Genomic DNA, 23042 nt, shown 5'->3' with positions numbered 1-23042 from the left:
CTCCAGGATACAGTTGGAAAGTCTTACATATTTTACATTATTATTGCATAAATTGTGCTTCACATACCGTAGCCTACAAATCTAATCTCCGGCAAAACAAGTAAAAAATATGTCTAGATGCAAATATTGCTTTTTTTACATGCTTTTGTAAGTGGGAAAATGACAGGTTTGTCATGGCTATGATTGTAACATTTAAGACTCTTAGAAATTTTCCTAAATAGCAACATATTTGGCCGTTTTCTAGTAGGCCGTGGGTAGACTAACTATACCGTAATAGTGTATTATAGAATCAACAATGTTAAAATGATAACTTAAATAATAATCAACATGGTGAAATGCAGATAGGTAAGTCGACCTCGAATGAAAATTGAATGATTGGTTTATGTTTTTTTGCGAGAATAATAACACAGAGGTGGAATATTAAATAAAACAAACTGTCCTGGTGATTGCGTAAAGACGAGGATTTCACCTCCACTTGTTTAAAGGTGAAATTAGCTAAAATAACTGCATGCCATAAAAATTTACCTTCTGTCACTGAAAAACTGTTTGCGTTTACCTGCACTGTCTTTATGACAAAGACGTGGCCTACGGTACAAAGTTTTAGATTTGAGTTTCCACATTTAAAAGCGGCTAAATACTAACGGCTAATTAATAATGCACTTTCGAAAATTTTAATCGAATTTTACTTTTTCATTGTTTTCTTTATTGAATTTAACATAACAGATGATTAATTAATGCCTTCGTCTTTGTAAGAAGCCTTAGATTCTTTCTAGTGACACTAGACAGATCGCTCATATACCTCCATCATTTGGTATCACTGCGCATGAAACTAACATCCAGCGCTGCGCTAATCAAGCGTCTGACAGGCTCCAGTTTGGGGTCGAGGGCCAACACTTTGCGAATAGCAGCCTTAGCTCTTGTCTACTCTTCAGCAAAGTATTGCGCATCTATGTTTGGTGTCGCAGTGCTCACTGCCACAACATCCACAATGCCATAAACAGCGCCTTGCGCACAGTGACCGAATGCCTGCATTCCACACCATTGGACAATCTCGCCATTCTCGCTGGCATCTAACCTGCTGAGATTCGTCGCGAAGAAACCATAGATCTGTCTCCCGGCCGAAGGGCACTGGAGTCTAACCATCTTCTCCACCACAAGATCTCTGCTCCCTCAAACGAGCACACTGCGTCGACTGAAATCATGACACCCATTGGTGCCAGCCGCTCAACTCCTGATCAACAAAGCTAATGAACAAGATTGATTGATTGAATCTTTATCCTCGGACTGGGAATGCTTTTTGCAGAGCTTAATCCTGGCAGTTTTGCATACTTGTAAAGGCTTTGACTCACTGACGCAGGCCCGGTTACCGAGATTGACCGAGTGAAGCTTTCGATTGTTGAAGTCATGTTGCCGGGGAATTATTCCATCCATTAGATGCCGCTGAATGGAGATCCGTCCTTAACGTGCGTTGCTCAAGCGCACACCCCGAGAGTCGAACCAGTGCCGCTTGATCTTGAAGCTTCTTCGTTTCAGAAGTGACGCGCTAACCAACTGAGCTATCAGGGCGGACTATTCTAAGACATTTCTGCTGAGGATACTTGGGCGGACTATAAATGGAATTCTCAATACAAGTCAAATACCACCAAACTCCATTCGTTCATCGACGCCGACACCACGCTTCATCGGCCTGAACGTACAAAGACAGGCATGGGTGCGCCCTCAACTGTCTTTGTAAGGGCGTCGGGAGTTTTAACTCAACCATGCATCAATGGCTAATGGCCTTTTCCTTCTTCTGTGAATGTGCTGCTGAGGAACAAACCGCAGACCACATCATCAATGACTGTACCATATTCAAGCCACCTAACGGAGTGGAAGGCCTGCTCTTCATAGATGATGAAATCAAAAACTGGCTACTCTCTAGTAGCCTTTCAGTGTACTCAGAAAACATCGTCAATCTGGGGTGGTAAAAGGATAGACCCTTGGCCCCAGAGGCGCACACGACGATGACATCAAATACTAAAAGTAGTTTTGTTCAACGGTGCAAGTTTGATGGGTGTCACGATTTCTTTTTATCTCTTACCAGGAAAAAGACTTGGAAAGATTCAATCGTCGTAGTTTAATGGGTTATAAGCGAAAAGCAGTCAATTAAATTCACGGATAGTGTTCCAGACAATGGTTCACCTATTCAAACGTCATATAAAAACCGTTCAAGTCTACTGAATATTACGTCATGGAAGTTGCTAGAAAATGTGCCAAAATTGCACCATCGTTAATAAGACTTGTGTCAAACCTGTTTGGACCTGTTTGGGCCTGTTTCGGTTTGAAACCTGTTTAAACATGAATACATTGGATTACTAGCTTTGGACACCTGTTTTGAATTGCGTGACAATGTCTTCATTTATTGCGTCACAGTTACTTTCTACGTGAATTTGAGATATTGATATCTATTCTGGTCATTCGTGAAATGGTTGCTTGAGAGTTAGTCGCACATTTAACTGTTGGCTTAGTGCTTGCTAGCTGGACAAAAGTTCCGTCTTTTATCCAAGTAATCTGTTCTGTAGTGACAGTTTTCAGTGGTGTACGGCGTTGCACCCCCCTCGTTTTCGATAGCCTCGGGCTAATTTTACAGAAATACACTGTTTGAAAAGAAGTTCAAGTGTGTGTTTCTTCGGTCATTATATACAGACGAACGGATTCGCGGAACTTTATGTTAAAATTTTCCCAAGAAGAGATTATGGTTTACCGCTGTGACCAGATAGTTCTATTGGTGAAATGATATATAAAAACGCTTGAAGGACTCGAACGAATGGTTCACCACTTCCAACAATTAATCAAAGTAACAGTAAACGGCAATAGATTCCAATGCTTGCGACTATTGATCAAGTTTAACGTAATCCACTCGCAGCTTCTCATACGATTTTAATTTCAATCAGAAATTATATTAGCATCAACTTGCTTTACTCGTATGCAATACTTCAACTTTTGATCAACAATAATCTTTGCTTCTATTACCAACTGCTACTATTACAGCAATGATCTCTCATAACCAACTCATCATAATAATCAACTCATCATAATACAACTCCCATAATAATCATCATAATAATTCATTACGCAAATTACACCACTATTTATAAAATGCTTGTTCGGTCTAGTAACTTCGAGAAGGTTACGTAATGTTGCATCACACGAACTCATCGTTCGGTCACGTTGCATTGAGCGGCATAAACAAGCAAGTTTAAAGAAGACTCTAGAACTGCACGTAGCAATCGAATGACCTAGAATACACGTTACATAATACAGATTTCGTAATCAGAGGTTACTTCAGGATAATGACCGATGATAACCTATAGCATAAGAATTTTACAATGAAAACAGCACGCTCGATCGAGATACAAGCGGCCCGTCGTAAGACCTAGCACATTGATTGTGACAATGGGTTTATTTACGGTAACTGGGACACAGACAAGTCTATAAAATAGATCAAAGTTAAGTCAGCCTTGTTTACCTAAGTTGAACGTTTTGTTGCCCGTGTCTTCGTACACTGCCAAGTTGATGACTATGGAGTTATTAGACCAGAGGTTGGGAACCCATGGCTCGCGAGCCGTATATGATTGTTCGTGACGGCCTTTAACTCATGGAAAGTTTTATTTTAACTTCTCTTTACAACTTAAAGCTGAAAATGCGCTCTGAGTGAACCAACAAGGTAGCCTAAATTCATTGTTTCAAAAATTTCTGGGGAAGGTTCTTCAGATCTTCCCGCTGTTTTTCTCATTATTTGTCAAATTAATCGTGTTTGTTCAAGAACAATAACATAATTATCGTAATTTACTGATAATTTCAGATAAATTTTTCTGTTTTCTTTGTGAACACCATCAAGCAATGGCAGAACGCTGAGTTGTTGAAATATGAATTACAATATAGGCACTGTATTATTAGTGGGAATAAAAATATTTGATTGAGCGTTGGCTATGTCGCATAGGTAAATCATCGTCGTATTCAGGCTTACGCCCGGTGGTTGAAGATTTAGATTAAGTGGACGGGAAGGCAAGGAAGCCAATCTTCATGTCCACCTTCAGGCATGTCTTTAAGTGTCCTGCCCTTTCGATTGCCGTTCCAGCGCTTTCACCACTCGGCTATGCAGCATAAGTAAATGAGAAAGGTTATACTGTATTTAGCATAATTTTACCACGCAACTTGATACGCAACTGTATGCTCATGAGCGGTGTCGAACCGGTGCCCTTTCGATTGCCGTTCCAGCGCTGTCACCACTCGTCTATGCAGCATAAGTAAATGAGAAAGGTTATACTGTATTTAGCATAATTTTACCACGCAACTCGATGCGCCTATTGTCATGCAAAAACTACTACAAGATGCAAAAAGTGTGATGTCGGTCTGCATGTCAAATGCTTCAAGCAATATCATATTCTGCAATGACTTGTTTCAGTGATGGTGGCGCGAAAGACCATGTTTCCGATGTAAAAGCGGCCTCGTATTGCGACACTTTCACAAACCACTTGCCAATTTTTTTCGCTTCGCTTCAAAGGAATCTGTACCGCCTGTGCGCCTACATTTTAATTGTAAAATTCACTCGCGATTGCCGATTGCAGCAAAACAACAAGAGACTTGTTGCATGCATTTCATTGCATTGCAATTTGCAACTCTAAAAATTATTGTGTTGTCAGGGCCGTTGCTGCAGGGGGCGTGCCCCTCCCATGGCAACGACATGTGCACACACACTTCAGGCACTGAAGAAGAACTGGTTTTAATTTTAGTTTCATTAACTAGGTGGCTAGTAAAAATATTACTTTTCATTGTCTTTCCACTTGTGTGTTGATCCGAAATAAAATTTATCGGCGATTAATTATCGGCGATAATCAAATATTGCCTTTGGCGATAACGATAAACGATAACTGAAAAAACAATTAAGCGATAACGATAAACGATAAAAATTTATCGCCGATAATTATCGCCGATAAATTATCGCCGATAATGCCCATCACTGGGCCTACACCATCTCAGAGATTGTGAGTAATGTTGCGTTTTTGAAAGTATAGGCTACTTGCAAAGACAAAATTTGGGCAAATTTTGTTTGCCCATCCAAATCGATCCAAATGTTTTATTCTCCTACGGCTATGTCTTACACCGTATACGCTCACAGGGTGGTTTTGATTTTCAAAATCTCCTGTTTGCACTAATGACACTGGAGTATTTTCAGCTAAAATACAAAACGGAACGCTTGAGTTTTTGTATGTTTCGGCTGCTATGGACAATTTAATCTGCAATAAAGTTGTAAAATTCTCAGTTTAGTTCTCAGCCTATGTGCCAAACATAGCAGAGGTTTAGAAAAAGGCAGAAGCGACAAAACGCGGACGTTATAACGTGCATGACACTAAAACAGGATAATCAGTTTAAAACACGGGTGTGCAACCTTTTTTACAGGAGGGCCAGATATAAATAAGTGGGTGAAACCGCGGGCCGCATGTTTATTTAACATATGATTTCTAGTAGTTGCAGGCACAAAAAAGTAGTTTTTTTGTTGTTCATGTGGTATTATTAGAGGATCTCCTTGCAGAAATAATAAGTTAAGACGTATAAATTTCTGAAGAAAACTGCTATTCAAATCTATTGTCACCATGTCTTTAAACGAGTTCAGTGAAAAGTTTGCAGCTGGCTTTTTTTCCCGAAGGCTTGTTCCAAATTTACTTTAATGGAAGTGCTCGCAATTTAAAGTCCAGTTTCCAGGTGTTCGTCTGTCAGAACCGATCGATAGGGAGAATTTATGACGCCCATTTTAGAAAAAAATTGTTCGCACAAATACGTTGAGCCAAAAAGAGCCATTTTTGAAGCCATAAATTTTTTCAAATGTGGAAAGTCATCTTGGTTGAGATGTTTTCGGTAAAAATCGCCAAGATTCATTTACAAATACTTTGCTTTCAAATCCGCTTTTCTTTTGAAGATCAATCAATTCAAGTTGGATATCACCTGGTGGTTTGTCAATGTCTGTGTTGAATGACGAAGAGAATATACCAAACAAATGTTCATGAGATTTAAAGTCCTTGAAACGAGCCAAAAATTCATACAACAATTTTCAAGTTGATCTGCAAATTTAGTTTTTTCTCAAGATTCATTCCATGTTCTCTCAAATTTGGAAAGTGAAAAAGATTTCCTGTCTGTATGTGAGCTTTCCAAAGTCGTAATTTGTTCATGAAGCCTTTTATGTGACCATACATTTCATTCGCATACTGTTTTTTTGCTGCAGTCTTGTATTGTGTTCATTCAATTGTTTTTTTTTGCTCTTTTTCAATTGGCACTTTTTCAATTGTTCTTTTTTTCTTCCCATACCTCTACTTCTAATTTTAACAAAATTTGCTATTTTGACTGGTTCAACAAATTTGGCAAGGAATGGGCCGCTAGGCTTCTGCCGCTAGGAAGTTGTTCTGATCCAACCGCTTTTGCTGACGTTCCAAATAATCAAATACAATGGATTAGCGGTGACCGGTGGGAAATTTCTGAAATGGTTAACAGAAGGTGCGAAATTACAATAATCCACTCCACAATGATTTTTTCACATTTACCAGACTAAACTAAGTTATAAACACGTTTCACGGGCCCCACACAATTCAAAATTGGCACATCTTCGCGGGCCGCACAATTTTTTTCGTGGGCCGCATTTGGCCCGCGAGCCGCACGTTGCACACCCTTGGTTTAAAATGTGACACGGTTCCAACACTTTAGTAAAAATTAAAAAAAAAAAAAGTTTGGTAATTGTTTTTTAACCGTATTAAGATTGGGGTTGGGCATAATGTGCCCACCCCAATTTCAAACGAATGTATTTTAATGGGCATACGTGCTAATAAGCTGAAATTTTTTGACTTTTCCTAAAAATTACTTGGCTAAACGTATTTAAAGTTTCGTGGCTATACCTGATTCAGTTTGGGAGATATTCTACTGTTTTTAGCTTGTACCTTGAAATATTTCATTGATTTGCTCCTGGAGTGAGAGCAGATTGCGCTTGGTTGGTTTGTTTTATAAAAAGAGTGACAGATCATCGATCGTTTATTCAAAGGCGCCAAGCCGCCAAGCCGAGTCGCCTAATGAGTTTATCGCGCGTGTAATTTGATTAGTTGTGAAGAAGACACCGCATGATGATTTGCGTCTGGTGTAAATTGCATACAATTACTTCTGTCTGTGACTGAAACAAAACCATTTATTTTACGCAACGGATATATTCTTCTTGGAATAACCTACTTCAAAGTTTGGTTGCTTTGTCTATCAGTTTTCAATCTTTAGATGTCCCTCTAATGTGAAATTGGCGAAATGAAGCAGATATCGACAGAAAAAAAATAACAATATGTTGATGAAATGTATTTTAAAAATGAATTCGCATATGTATTTGTATATGAAGGAATTTCGAACTAGATAAGTTGTCTAATACAAGTCAAGTGCATCACTTTACTAATTGGGGAATGATATATAATGTTATGAATGATATATCTCTAACCTCGTACAAGCCTGATGGCAGCAAGTGCCATGTTTTCATCGATTCAATATCATCAGCTGTTAATCGATTTAATAATCGACAAGTTTGCGATGAGAGAATGCTTGCACACGATCGCTTATACCATAGGATTCTTATATCGAATCAACGTTAGACGAGTTTGATTTATTGTAAACTTGGCTGCCTCCAATGACTGCACAAGTGGACGTCGCTTATTGTTATGTTTCAAAAGATAAGCGTTAGAACAGCACACTGCTGTTTCAGCTTTGATTTATTATCATCATGGTTGAACCGATGTAAAATGACGTAACTCGTGGGTATAGAATGCAAAAAGTCTGTAACTATATTTTCGCACTACGTTTTTGTTTTGCATCTGTTTCTGCAGAAACGTGGTAAATAAACAATTCCTGATTTCGCTAATTGGATTGTTCTAAACATCGGCAAACTGTTGCAATTTATACCCAGCTCGAAAACTCGATAAGTTTGGCATTAGTTCTACGTTGCTAGACGTTGAATCAACATAAATATGACAAATTGTACGAGCTGTGTATCAGCGTGTAGATCGAGTAACAACGTGATTTGTTTCTTTTTTCACTCTGAAATGCATATAGTATATAGCTAACGGAGGTTACGGTACACAAGCCATGCATAAGGATAAGCTGGTTTACACTGGCGCGAGAGAACAACCATCAAAATTAATTTAGTCGAGTGTTGTGATGCCAAATAAAAGATTTCACAACGCGGGCGGTCGCTACGCATCATTGTTTGACTTATAACCCGTAGACTGCTGTCCTCCGGTTTGTTTTTCGCACCCAGAGATGGGGGCGACTGGAGTGGCCTCTCCAGAGTGCTGGCCTGGGCGTCTGTATGGAGGTCTTGCGCTGCCCAAAAACACAACAGGACCCTCTTCTCTGCCTCTCCGGCGTGGTCCAAGGGAATGCAAAGCGTGACACTCGGCGACGGTTTGGCTGCAGGAGTTGCCGGAAGGATGTCAGAGTTTGACAGTCGACCGCCTCACGTACTCCACTCCGGATTTTCTGTCTGGGTTGTCTCCCGTAGCCTTTCCCAGGACTGGATATAGCCGCAAGACAGCGGAGGTTTTTGAATCAGGGTTTGCCTTCCCCGAGACCAACTGCCGTCCAAGGTTGACGGGCTCCGTCTGCCCGGCTGTTGTACTGTCTTTTGTCTGGCCTCTCACCTCTAACCTGCCCGACATGGTTAAACCGGCCAGGGGCTATGAGCCCCCTTCGGTATAGCCCACAGGATCCTTGAGATACTCAAGCCTCCCCACCGCGGCAAGGTAACAGTACGGGGAGAAGAACATTGTAAACCGACTCTATTAGCTTGTATCATGCAACTACAAAACAAACCGTGGTTATTGTTCAATGATTTTGATGTAACGCTGATGTTCAATCGATATAACTCGCTCGCTGTAATACGGTATTGAATAGAATCAACGTATTTTGATTTCATTTGCATTTGATAGTTCAATTCAATTCAATTTATTTTTCTTTGTCGGAAAACAACAGCAATGATAAAGTTACACCATTGTCACGCAGATCCAACGCCAAACGACGTAAAAACGTTGCTGCGATTGAAACAAACAGAAATAAAATCGTTTCCATGTGCTTGTTCTCCACTGGCAAATCGGGTATTTTTACGTCGATTCAACGACTAAAGACGTTGAATCAACGCAAAAGGAGTGGAATGGTTAGCTGTGTAAGAATATATTTTTTGCTGCTTGTAGCCAAATCTGCCTACATCTCAAGCAACACTTGTTTCCGATATTCACATCTTTTCTAACAAACTGAAGTCAAATAAACAATTTTTACGTCTAAGCACTGTGGTCAAACGTTGAGTCGATATAATAATGTCGCACTTTTGCCGGCTGGATGATTACAGAATAAATAGTTTCTCGGCAGTTGATGAGCAGTTACGGTTGTTAGTTTGAGAGACATAACGCAAAGTGTTATTACCGTGGGAATACCGTGACCTCATTATCTCAAGCCGAGCAAGATAAAGCCTTGTTTCTTTATTATAATTTACATCTTACTTTGGCGATTTGATGCCTGTCTAATAAATCTATTATAGCTATAGATATACACATGATTCGAAGACAAGTTTGAATTTGTTGGAAAGTCAGATAAATTTTCTTTCACTTGGTAAAATATCTAACTGACAGCATGCATATCAAAGGCGCAATAAACGTTCAAAAACCGTGGGCATTTTATGCCCCCCCCCAACTCAGGGAATCCCTTCAGAGCCCAGTCTTAATGCAGTTAAAATATTTTAATAAAAAATATTTTTTAATAATAATAATACTTGTTCTATTTAACGCTGTATCCATCGCAGAATTCGTTGCTCCTCAGCGCTTTACAAAGCAGACAGTGTCAATGCAGCCGTATAGAGGCGTAACTGAGTACATTATTATCCGAACCCATTCCATTGCTCAGTGCCAAGCAGTCCTATGATGTAACAAATAAATGGAGACAGGAGACTATTTGATTAATTCAATCAATCAATTCAATTCAACTTATTTTTTCTTTATCGGAAAACAACAGCAATGATAAAGTTACTAATAGTTTACGGGAACAAAACCAACAAAAGAAACGGAGGCAAAACCACATAAGTTTAAAACGTGCATGCGATGTAAATTTAAAAGATACGTCGACGAAAGTAAATTTAAGCACTGCCACCAAACCAATCAATGGACTATTTGTCAGTAACAGGAACATATTACATTTTTGAAATATGCAAGTAATATACACAATGCAAAATTTACACAAGTTCCCATACCGGAAGGGAGACAACGAGATGACTATACGGTCTACTAGTCAATTGCCACCCTACGGAATTAACAATTCTGCTATTTAATATACAAGAGAAAAAATAAATAAAACTTTAACACATTTCCACGCTTCAACATACGCACCAAAAAAGCATATTGTCACAATCAATGTGCGAGGTTTTGCGACGGGCTGCTTGTATCTTGATCGAGCGTGCTGTTTTGATTGTAAAATTCTTATGCTATAGGTTATCATCGGTCATTATCCTGAGGTAACCTCTGATTACGAAATCTGTATTATGTAACGTGTATTCTAGGTTATTCAATTGCTACGTGCATATCTAGAGTCTTCTTTAAACTTGCTTGTTTACGCCGCTCAGTGCAACGTGACCGAACGATGAGTTCGTGTGATGCAACATTACGTAACCTTCTCGATGTTACTAGACCGAAACAACTTTCTATAAATAGTGGTGTAGTTTGCGTAATGATTATTATTGAGTTGATTATGTGATTATGGGAGTTGTATTATGACGAGTTCATCATGAGAGTTGTGTTATGAGTTGTGGATTGGTAGTTGGTGCAGAAATTATTGTTGATTGAGAGTTGAAGAAATCGAATACAAGTAGATGAGGATTGGTGCTGATATAAATTGTGTTCGAAATTAGAGTTATTTGAGAAACCGTTCGTTAAAGTCCTTCAAGAAGTTAGATTATCATTTCACTAGTAGAACCATTCGACATTTAATTGACTGCTTTTCGGTTATAACCCATTAAACTACATCATTGAACCTTTCCAAGTCTTTTTCCTGGTAAGAGATAGAAAGAAATCGTGACACATATTTAAGATAATCTTTTAATCTTAACAGCTTCATATCTTTTGATTTTATTTTTTGTCATTTACGAGTCAGTGACAAAAAGAAAACTCCAAGAAGAGATGAACAAAAAAATTTCCTTGTGTAACAAACTGAGTGATTATAGCCTACTGTATATGGTTCTTTAATAAAGATGTGGTCAATGGCCTCCTTCATCTGCGTTTGCTTTTTGACCCCAATCTGTAGTTATCAAAGGTGTGAGTAGTCATCTTTTCTTGACTTCTACTGAACTCCGAGCACGAAGTCTGCGACTCCAATTTACTCCTGCTCCAATATATCATGCTACAGCTCAAGTCGAGTTTTGCAGGATCGAATTTTGATGTTTTGTTTCTAAACTATAGGCTACAGTAAACGAAAGTTTTCAACTAACAATTTTGTGAACCAAAGTATTTTCAATTCCAACTGAAGCAGCCCTCAAGGCTGTCAAAGGACATTTTCTACTTTCAGGGAGCTTGTCTATAAGTCTCGCTATCCCGTTCCGGCAGACTTCACACTATCACCAACTTTCTGTAGGTTTCTACCAAACAGCCAACTGGGATTACAAATAGATTTTCACACCGATAGTCAAAATATTAAAAAAACAAGTCACAGTCGCCAGTACGGCATCTAACATCGCACTGAATTAAGAAAAACAAAATAGAGTTGCCCTTTCATTGAGAAAACAAAGACGCTTACAAAAAATTAAGCAAGGTGTGAGCACCAACAAGAGGGCAGGTCGATTTTAAAATTTGATGTGGAATAAAGTACCGGTAGTTGCCAATAAGTGAAAAACACCTTCCGCAAGTAAAAAAAATAAGTAAAGTGCAACGATCGCTTGCGGAAATACGATTAAATTCTTAAAAGTTGCTCCCCGCGTTTTGTTTGAAAAGCGCGAATATGTAGCGCTGTTAGCGGAAGTCGTCATAACAGCCACAAACGCGCGATGGCTTTCTCCATACTTTATAGATGATGTAGGCCTACCTAATCGCAGTAAATTAGCGGAATTTTATAAGAATAGGAGACCTGAACAGTGAAAAGTTGTTGTTTAGCTCGAATTGAAATTAAGCACTTAATTCAGTGATAGACTGTAGTGCTTTTTATGGGCCTGACGCGTCTCGGTGCTGGTTTAGCATCGGCCGCCTTGGTCAGTGACGTCATGAAAATTAGTGACGTCATGCAAACAAACGCAAGTACATTTAGGAAGGGTGCAAAAACGCGGAATAGAAGTAAAAGCGGAATGGCTATTGATTTTTAAATATTTGTTGTGAATAGTGCCTCCAACTTTCTCATTTCTGCTTATAGTGCCTCCAGCTTTCTCATTTCTGCTCGGATTTTAACAATTTTCCTATCGTTGGAAAGCATGATAGTAGTCTTAAAAGTATGTCTCAACCCTTTTATGTAATAACCCAAAGTAATAACCTGCAATAGGACAATATTGTGAGCACATTTTTCTGTTGATTTGAGCGGGCGGTTGATTTGAACCAGGAAGTGACAAAGTGTAGTTCGGCTAGATTGTGAGCACATTTTTCTGCTGATTTGAGCGAGCATATTTTTGAAGTCCTCACACATTGGACATTTGAACTTCCTGTGCATTGTGAGCACATTTTTCTGCCGATTTCAGCGGGCAATAACGGTTGATTTGAACCAGGAAGTTGCAAAAAGAAGAAGGAAGCTTTGATTGTATGAGGAATACCGATTTGAGAGGGCAAGTAACGGTTGATTTGAACCAGGAAGTTTTTATGTGATAGTTTGGAAAACATGGAGAAACAAATCTCACCATTCTATGTGCCACAACCGTATGATTATAAAACCATTCTATGAGGCTGAACAAGGCTTAGCTAAAGAATCAAAACTTAAACGTGCTACAGCAAAAGTTGTTGACATCGCCAGGACTTTCAATGTGAAGCATGAAATTGGATTTAATCCTCACTTAAGACGAGCTTCATTATCTGTTCGCGTCGGAAGAAAAGCGTTTCATCCTGAACAACTTTGCAAAGTCGCGAAAAAGCTAATTGTGAAACAACCGTTTTTTGCTTTTCCCTCCACGAAAAACATCTTACAAATTTTATACTGGAGCAAAGAAGAAGATTCAAATTCTTATCCTCATAGCCAACACATCCAGCGTGTGAAAGAGGAGCTCCTACCTCAACAAATTGATTTGAATTTTACCAGTGGGAAAGTTTACGCGCCAGCTGCCTATCTCTCTTATATTATCGATGGTAAAGTGAATGTGAAGGTTTATCATGAAGCGTATCCCTTGCCAACTCCAGAAGACCAACACCAACTACAAGAAATTTTGAAATATTCAAAAGTTCTAAAGGATCAATCACCAAACACTTTTCGACCTCAAAAACGTATTAAATTAGATTCTATTCTGTGATTGTTTTGTATGATTTGTCAATAAAATATGATTGAAACTACACTATCTTGTTTCTTTTGTTTATTGATACAATAAAAAACAATATAACAAAGGTGTTGTTCTGAATTTTGGAGCTTTGTTTACCGGTACTTTGTTTAATGCAATACCGGTACTTTGTTTAACGAATTATTTACATTGGAAAAAGTTAATAAGATTTCAATAAATTGACACAACACACTTGTTGTAGCTTCCACAGTTTTACCATTTTTTTAGAGAGGTAATTTCCTTGAACCATAATCCAGCTAGCAGAAGTTGCCAGCTTTACATCTTTTTAACGTCGCCAGATGCTGAAACGGTGTAAAAATGGTAATTTTTGCTCGCTGGGAGACAGGTCAACTAACAAAGGACACGACGTGTACAATAATTAACCGTTATGTGATATGCCTTATTTCCTCTACTTTGCCAGTTCCTTCTTGTGCACTTCTTTTTTCAATTCATTGTGTGTAGATTAGTTATGTATTTTCTATGTATATATGTGTAGATGTGAAACTTCCTTGCTTGATAATGTTTGGTTGGTTTTGAATCTTTATTCTCGGACTGAAAAAGCCTTAATAGATTATTCCTGGTAGTTTCGCATACTTGTAGAGACTCTTGACGCAGGGCCGGTTACCGAGATTGGCAGAGTGAAATTTTCCGATTGTCGAAGTGTTGTTGCCGGGGAATTATTCCATTCATTATGTGCCACTGAATGAAGAGCAGTCCTGAAATGCGTTGCTCAAGCGCACACGCCGAGAATCGAACCAGCGCCGCTTGATATTGAAGCTTTTTCGTTCACGAAGTCACGCGCTAACCAACTGAGCTATCGGGGCGGATAATGGCTAACATGTGCATGGCTGAAAACGTTCATCTTTATAGTTTGTTTTCACTTTACTGCATAGTGTTAAATGCTCCATATCGTGGCTAGGTTCAGTTCAGTTCAGTTGTTTTTATTTCTGACCATCATATCAAAACAATACACGTCAACATAGCAAAGGTCGAGAAAAGGGTTTTATCATCAAGTTATTTCATCTGTTTACAGTTCTCCAGCTCTTGTGAAAAGTAAATATTAAATCAGGTAGTTGTCTTTAACTGAATGTCGAAGACTGAGAAGATACGATTCTTATTTTTTCAGTTTTCGGCACTGCCACTAACGAGAGTGGGATGGCCAAATCTTTTCTCTAGGCCGTTTTTCCTTCATGAAAATATAAGTGCCGGTTTTGCGTAAAGAAAAGAAATATAATACTTGGTTAAGCTAAAGAAGTGGCTCCTACTTGTCATTGCCTCAGTAGATTATAACAATAACCATAAGTTGAGAAAAGGCTGTAATTTTTTTTTATTTTAACCGTATCTGTTACTGCTTCCTTTTGGCGGCAAGAGTCACTGGCCGAGACCATCAGGTCTACGTCTCTCTTATTGCTAATTACTCCGTCGGCTTATATCAAATAACAATGGGAAAAAGTATGCCGTTGGTCAAAAGCCTTATCTATCACTTCAATCAATTTATTTCGCAAAATATATTCGTGATTGTGTATTTTAGGTAGAAAAGGTGATAAAGACCTGGTTTTTGACCTATTTTCGCCATTTCTTGGTCAAATTTCTCAGTTGACATTTCATTTTGAAAGTCTTCTTGCATTGAACACAGAATTTCATCAATTTTGTTTTTACGTTTCTGTGCAAACAGTATTCCATGCACTTTTTGCACTACAAAGCAATTTGCGCGAATAACAAATTACTTTCCTAATTATTGTCTGCCAGTAAAGAATGACTCATTCGAAGCGCGGTCTCTCCCCATGCAGCGTGAACGTCTGACGTAAAATGCCATATGTGAAAGTAACTAATGGGTTGGTGTCCATATTTACGTCGATTCCACGTCAAGTAATGTCGAATAATTGTACATAACCCTGTAGAAATTATTTTTGACTTGGATAGGCGATAGCGAAATTCTTTAGTCAAAAATCTCATCTTAGGCCTAAATTTGACATTAGTAGATGTTAAATCAACGTAACTTCTTCATTGACTTGCATGGCTGAAAGCATATTCCGCAAGCTAAGGAAATAAACTCAATCATTATCAGTGACAAACACAAAATGAAACCGCACGCTAATAGTAAACTGTCAATCAAGCTATTAAATTTCAGCAAATTTCTTGCGTTTCATAACTGGCTGTGACAAAAGGTTTATTGTGAACTTCACAATTATCCGATACCAACATAATCGGGATTAAAGGTTGGGGCAAGAAAAAAAAGTAAAAGTCAAGAAATCTCAGGTTTCTAGCGTCACTGCTTCTATGTGAAATTGCTGAATTAGCAGAAGGCGAGACCATAAGGTCTACGCCAGCAACAAGTACGGTTAACATTTAGTTAATGATCAGCTTCCTGGTTGTGCAAATAGAAATCTGCTGCAACAGTTTTTGTTTCGTAACAACTCAAGAAATCTCAGGTTTCTAGCGTCACTGCTTCTATGTGAAATTGCTGAATTAGCAGAAGGCGATACCATAAGGTCTACGCCAGTAACAAGTACGGTTAACATTCAGTTCATGAGCAGCTTCCTGGTTATGCAAATAGAAATCTGCTGCAACAGTTTTTGTTTCGTTGAATTTCAGTCGGCATTTTTGGAGATAGACTGAGAGTGGTTTTGTGTAGGCTACTGCTTCAGGGCATCTTTTACTTTTTCTCCCCACAATGCGCAGTAGAGAATTGACAAACCATTAGCATATGTATATATTGCATATATTGCTTTGCAGGTCGTGGATATAGATGTTAAAATAGAAGTGGACCCAGAACTGACCTCGGTTGAATGCCAGTGGTAAAGGTAAAACTTCTGTTACAGACTAAAAAGTTCAATAAGTTTACTTTCAAGTTCTACTGGCAAGCCTTATCATCTGCTGCAAAATTAACAAAAAAAAAGAGTCAAATCTTTAAATTATTAGGACGTGAATCCTCTGGAAAGTAGTCATCAACTTTTGCGACAATTTCTAAGTTATTTGTTCAGTGATGTCTACATGATGCGTAGATTCGAGGTCATGTGAAAAGAAAAGTAAAAATTTATTTTAAGAATGATATAGCCTACTTTGGTCGCTTTAACTTCTAATTAGAAACTGTTGGGAGGAGAAGGTTAGGATAGCAAACAAATCATGAAATGGATCTTCAAACTTAACCCCGTTTCGCCCAAAATAAGTAGCTTGTGCATACGTTTTAATCAGGCCTTCAATTAAAACACATAGCCTTCACTTCCGCATTGAAAAACTTATTGTTGATGTTCGCAGATTTTCATTATAAAAGTTTTTAATCTATACTGTAGCAACAATGCCATATCATCCAAGAACTTATATTGCTAATGCGTACAAATATGACATTGAAGCACGTGTAGATGATGTCAAAGAAAATCAAACTTCAAACAGACATAGCAAAGGCGGCGGAATTAAATATGGTCTTGGTATTGGAATAGCAGGTGCCAACGCTTCAGCTAATGCAGGTGAATCTTGGTTGTTCTTGTTGACAGGGATGGCTTGTCCTAATACAGTAGTTCTCAAACTGTGCGTCGTTTCAATTTTCCAAGGGCGTTGCAGAAGAGTTTCGTTTCGTAGCTGAATTCAGTTTATCTTATAAAGATGAAGTTAATCCTTTGATTTGCAGTTTCAGTTGTCATCAAAGTTGTTAACTTCATTAAAACACGCCCTCTGAAGTCAAGAGTTTTCAAAAAACGTTGTGAAGAAATAAATGCAGCGCATCGGAGTTTGCTCTTTTAATTTTTATCCTGGTGGCTTTCGCTTAGAGAATTCTTTGAACGCTTCTACGAATTGGTGGATGAACTTCAGGCTTTTTTGCAGCAAGAAAATTATCCACTTGCAGATTGTTTAGCTCGGAACATTTTTTTATTGAAATTGGCTTACTTTACTTGTGTGATATCTTTGCCAAACTGCACATTTCTATGCAAGGGCCGAATAAAAATGACATTTCAGATAAAATTACAGCATTCGTTAAAAAGCTGTTATTGTGGAAGGAAGATATAGAAAACCTGTCTGGAAGCTCTCGATACTTCACTTTCTTGTCCAATTTGCTTGAAAAGAAAAGTATGACGCTGCTTTCAAATTTGTGAAGCATATTTGGGCAACATTTGTTCAAGCTCGAGTCGTAATTTGCAAAATACTTCCCAAAAAATTTATCAAACTACGAATGGATTCGTGATCCTTTCGTCCAACCTACTCCACTGTCTTTTACTGCACAAGAAAAAGAAGCCTACATTGATAATTCTTGTGACAATTCCCTGAAAAGGATGTTTAATTCAGGAAATCCGGCAAATTTCTGGATTTCAATGAATGGCGATTATTCAGCTTTGGTGAAGAAAGCACTACGAATTATTATCCCATATGTCACGTCATATTCATGTGAAGCAGGATTTTCTGCCTTGGCGGTGATAAAAAGCAAATTTCGATCACCAATAAACACTGAAAGAAACATGCGGGTGGCAATTTAAAAAATTCTCCCAAGATTTAATGAACTATGCAAAAACAAACAAGCCCACACGTCACATTAAATAATATGCATTGCTTTTTGTTGTTGTATCAACAAACAAAACTTTAATAATAAGTTTCCTCATTAACTTTTATTTGCTGGTGCGTCGCAAGTCCAGAAAACTTTTCCAGAGGTGTCGCAACAAAAAAAAGTTTGAGAACCACTGTCCTAATAGATGCAAAGCCTGCAGCCTACCCTCGTAAATTATATTGGTGAATGTCGTTATATTTCCGAGTCAATTGACAAGAAAAAACATCAAAATCATAAAACTTCTGTCTTTAGTTTTGCATAACTTAAAATATTTTAATAAAAAATATTTTTTAATAATAATAATACTTGTTCTATTTAACGCTGTATCCATCGCAGAATTCGTTGCTCCTCAGCGCTTTACAAAGCAGACAGTGTCAATGCAGCCGTATAGAGGCGTAACTGAGTACATTATTATCCGAACCCATTCCATTGCTCAGTGCCAAGCAGTCCTATGATGTAACAAATAAATGGAGACAGGAGACTATTTGATTAATTCAATCAATCAATTCAATTCAACTTATTTTTTCTTTATCGGAAAACAACAGCAATGATAAAGTTACTAATAGTTTACGGGAACAAAACCAACAAAAGGAAACGGAGGCAAAACCACATAAGTTTAAAACGTGCATGCGATGTAAATTTAAAAGATACGTCGACGAAAGTAAATTTAAGCACTGCCACCAAACCAACCAATGGACTATTTGTCAGTAACAGGAACATATTACATTTTTGAAATATGCAAGTAATATACACAATGCAAAATTTACACAAGTTCCCTTACCGGAAGGGAGACAACGAGATGACTATACGGTCTACTAGTCAATTGCCACCCTACGGAATTAACAATTCTGCTATTTAATATACAAGAGAAAAAATAAATAAAACTTTAACACATTTCCACGCTTCAACATACGCACCAAAAAAGCATATTGTCACAATCAATGTGCGAGGTCTTGCGACGGGCTGCTTGTATCTCGATCGAGCGTGCTGTTTTGATTGTAAAATTCTTATGCTATAGGTTATCATCGGTCATTATCCTGAGGTAACCTCTGATTACGAAATCTGTATAATGTAACGTGTATTCTAGGTTATTCAATTGCTACGTGCATATCTAGAGTCATCTTTAAACTTGCTTGTTTACGCCGCTCAGTGCAACGTGACCGAACGATGAGTTCGTGTGATGCAACATTACGTAACCTTCTCGATGTTACTAGACCGAAACAACTTTCTATAAATAGTGGTGTAGTTTGCGTAATGATTATTATTGAGTTGATTATGTGATTTTGGGAGTTGTATTATGACGAGTTCATTATGAGAGTTGTGTTATGAGTTGTGGATTGGTAGTTGGTGCAGAAATTATTGTTGATTGAGAGTTGAAGAAATCGAATACAAGTAGATGAGGATTGGTGCTGATATAAATTGTGTTCGAAATTAGAGTTATTTGAGAAGCCGTTCGTTAAAGTCCTTCAAGAAGTTAGATTATCATTTCACTAGTAGAACCATTCGACATTTAATTGACTGCTTTTCGGTTATAACCCATTAAACTACATCATTGAACCTTTCCAAGTCTTTTTCCTGGTAAGAGATAGAAAGAAATCGTGACACATATTTAAGATAATCTTTTAATCTTAACAGCTTCATATCTTTTGATTTTATTTTTTGTCATTTACGAGTCAGTGACAAAAAGAAAATTCCAAGAACAAAGAGTATAAGCATTAAGCACAGTGCCGGACTGGGGGGGGGGGGCGGACTGGGCTGAAGCCCAGGGCCCCCACCTTTGGGGGCCTCCACCTCAAAGAAAAAAAATCTAATAATTTTTTTAGTTGCACAGCTAGATATTGCTGCTTTAATTCGTATCTCAAACAAGCAGGGGCGGCTCGCCCATATGTGCTGCGGTGCTGCAGCACCCCTGCCCAGCCCCAGCCATTCATTTTTTAACAAAAAACATATTTATTTGCTACTTTCATATCCGGAAATGGTACGGATTACGGGTCAAAGTTATGATAATGTTGTCAATATGAATGGCAAGTATAACGGTCTTCAAGCTCTTCTGTGCGAGAAATGTAGTGTAGCTCATTATCTGCCTTGCACAAATGCACAGCGCATTCACTTGATTTAATCGGTAAATGTGCTGTAGAAACATGCCGTTTTGCCGCTGAGTTTTTTGAATTGTTGCAAAGCCTTTATTCATGGCTCGTCTCGTCTACTCATCGTTGGCAAGTCCATCTAAAATTCCGAGATGGTTTGCCTGTTTTAAAGACATTATCTGATACAAGATGGTCAACTAGATATGATGCAGTCAGTGCATTAAACAAAGGATACAGCGAGACCTTTTTGCGTTTGAAGAATTGGCTTCTGATGATGTTCAATCTCGATAGAGCAAAGTCGAAAGAGAATGAAGAGAAAGGATCGAGTTCACTTTGAACAGTGATAGCCTATCTCACAAACGGATACGTTTGTTGATCTGCTATAAAATGATTGGTTTTGCCCAGTCAGCAAGGGTTCGTGGGGCCCACGTGGGATTTCCATGGGCATTCGTGGGCTTGTGGGCTTAAGGTGAGTTTATCTGATGTTTCCGATTAGGCCCCAAGTGTGCGGCCTACTTCATATTTTTTCTTTACAACCGATTCCCGACATCTTTTATTGAATTTATCTTAATAATGTTATCATATCATGAAAATGTATCTGGGAATTTATTTTTATTTCTTGAAATAAACTTTCTGGGCTTTCTGTGGGCATGAAGTGGGCTACCCACCATGATGAAAAATTATAAAATATACGTTTGCACCGGTCCATTATGCTATATTAAAGTGCAATAATCATTCAAATTGAATATATACAACGATACAATGCGACGGCGGTTTACATTTTAATAATGTTTTCATGGTAGACTGCCCACCCATTAGACGTAGGTGGGCTGCCCACTTGGGACATTTCTGCAAACCGTGGACACATAAGTACTGGGGCCCACGCAGTACAATGTGGGTAACCCATATGCAGCCCAAGTGGGCCCCACGAACCTTTGCTGACTGGGTGCTTTCAAAAAAACAACTAGAGAACAGTGGCTAGAGAATAAGAGAACAGCGTACCTAGAGAATAGTGACGTCGCTCGGGTAAGTTTGAGACTTTGCGCCCCTCTAATAAAGTCAGCATTAAACGAATTATGTCATTTTGTTGTTCTAAAAATAAAGTTCCTGTTTAATCGCTTTTTTCGATCCCAATTGCAGCAAAAGCACAGTACCAACTACACAATACACACAACTCGGGGTTTGGAGGCGGAGCCCCCAGCTGCTGAGAAATGCTTTTAGCGCCATTGATCGATAACCTTGTTAGCGAAAAATGTCACTTGATAAGGGCCCCCACTTTCAGCTCAGCCCAGGGCTCTATAAACCCTTAATCCGGCCCTGCCAAGCAGGAATTAGATTCAGTACTATTTTAAAAAAATCTTTGGTATGACCCAACAGGGTATCGAACCCATGCCTACTGATTTAGAGGCGTACGCACTAATCACTAATCCTCCGAGTCGGTTAAAATCTATAAAAATCTATTATTAAATTTATTAATCTTATTTAGTCTTCAAATCTATTACTCTGTTCCAGAGGCTCACGGAAACTATAGCGCCAGGAAAAGCTACCAACACCAAGCAAATGCGGGTTACACTCCAATAAAATCAGGCGACTATCAATACTTCGAAGTGTCTGGTAGCGACGGGATGGTCTATGTCTCGATAAAGTCAAGAGGATGGCAAATTGCAAGTGATTTTCAAGTTAAAAACGATGCGAATGTCATTGTCGATGAAGATGGATTCATTCAGCGTTGTATGGACAAACCTTATGTGTGTCACTCCAATCCAAATATATTGCGGATTGTTGGAATCGATCAAGTACTTTGTAACAATCGAAAATTAATTTGGATCGATGAAAAAGGAAAAGATCATTCCAAGTGTTAGACATTTTGTGATGTAGGCTTATTGTGTAGAGATGAACAAAAAAATTTCCTTGTGTAACAAACTGAGTGATTATAGCCTACTGTATATGGTTCTTTAATAAAGATGTGGTCAATGACCTCCTTCATCTGCGTTTGCTTTTTGACCCCAATCTGTAGTTATCAAAGGTGTGAGTAGTCATCTTTTCTTGACTTCTACTGAACTCCGAGCACGAAGTCTGCGACTCCAATTTACTCCTGCTCCAATATATCATGCTACAGCTCAAGTCGAGTTTTGCAGGATCGAATTTTGATGTTTTGTTTCTAAACTATAGGCTACAGTAAACGAAAGTTTTCAACTAACAACTTTGTAAACCAAAGTATTTTCAATTCCAACTGAAGCAGCCCTCAAGGCTGTCAAAGGACATTTTCTACTTTCAGGGAGCTTGTCTAATAAGTCTCGCTATCCCGTTCCGGCAGACTTCACACTATCACCAACTTTCTGTAGGTTTCTACCAAACTGCCAACTGGGATTACAAATATATTTTCACACCGATAGTCAAAATATTAAAAAAAACAAGTCACAGTCGCCAGTACGGCATCTAACATCGCACTGAATTAAGAAAAACAAAATAGAGTTGCCCTTTCATTGAGAAAACAAAGACGCTTACAAAAAATTAAGCAAGGTGTGAGCACCAACAAGAAGGCAGGTCGATTTTAAAATTTGATGTGGAATAAAGTACCGGTAGTTGCCAATAAGTGAAAAACACCTTCCGCAAGTAAAAAAAATAAGTAAAGTGCAACGATCGCTTGCGGAAATACGATTAAATTCTTAAAAGTTGCTCCCCGCGTTTTGTTTGAAAAGCGCGAATATGTAGCGCTGTTAGCGGAAGTCGTCATAACAGCCACAAACGCGCGATGGCTTTCTCCATACTTTATAGATGATGTAGGCCTACCTAATCGCAGTAAGTTAGCGGAATTTTATAAGAATAGGAGACCTGAACAGTGAAAAGTTGTTGTTTAGCTCGAATTGAAATTAAG

At 38.5% G+C, this 23042-nt stretch overlaps 1 protein-coding gene across 1 annotated transcript; it reads left to right on the top strand.

Annotated features, from left to right (window-relative positions):
- Positions 1 to 16802: 16802 nt before the first annotated feature.
- On the top strand, positions 16803 to 22144 carry LOC145781961 (uncharacterized). The gene is made up of 2 exons (XM_082593674.1): positions 16803 to 17007; positions 21677 to 22144. Exons 1-2 carry the CDS (start codon positions 16839 to 16841, stop codon positions 22024 to 22026), a joined length of 519 nt encoding a protein of 172 aa, XP_082449800.1. The 5' UTR covers positions 16803 to 16838; the 3' UTR covers positions 22027 to 22144.
- Positions 22145 to 23042: the final 898 nt, after the last annotated feature.

Source organism: Aplidium turbinatum, chromosome 13, assembly GCF_918807975.1.
Source record: "Aplidium turbinatum chromosome 13, kaAplTurb1.1, whole genome shotgun sequence".
Taxonomy (NCBI): domain Eukaryota; kingdom Metazoa; phylum Chordata; class Ascidiacea; order Aplousobranchia; family Polyclinidae; genus Aplidium; species Aplidium turbinatum.
Note: the sequence above shows the minus strand (reverse complement) of the source record. Positions and strands in the feature narration are given on the sequence as shown.

Bases quoted from the DNA above. Each gene is read 5' to 3' on its own strand.
- LOC145781961 (XM_082593674.1), top strand. From the start codon at position 16,839: ATGCCATATCATCCAAGAACTTATATTGCTAATGCGTACAAATATGAC. The intron at 17,008-21,676 runs GTGAATCTTGGT...ACTCTGTTCCAG, and splicing joins CAACGCTTCAGCTAATGCAG to AGGCTCACGGAAACTATAGC.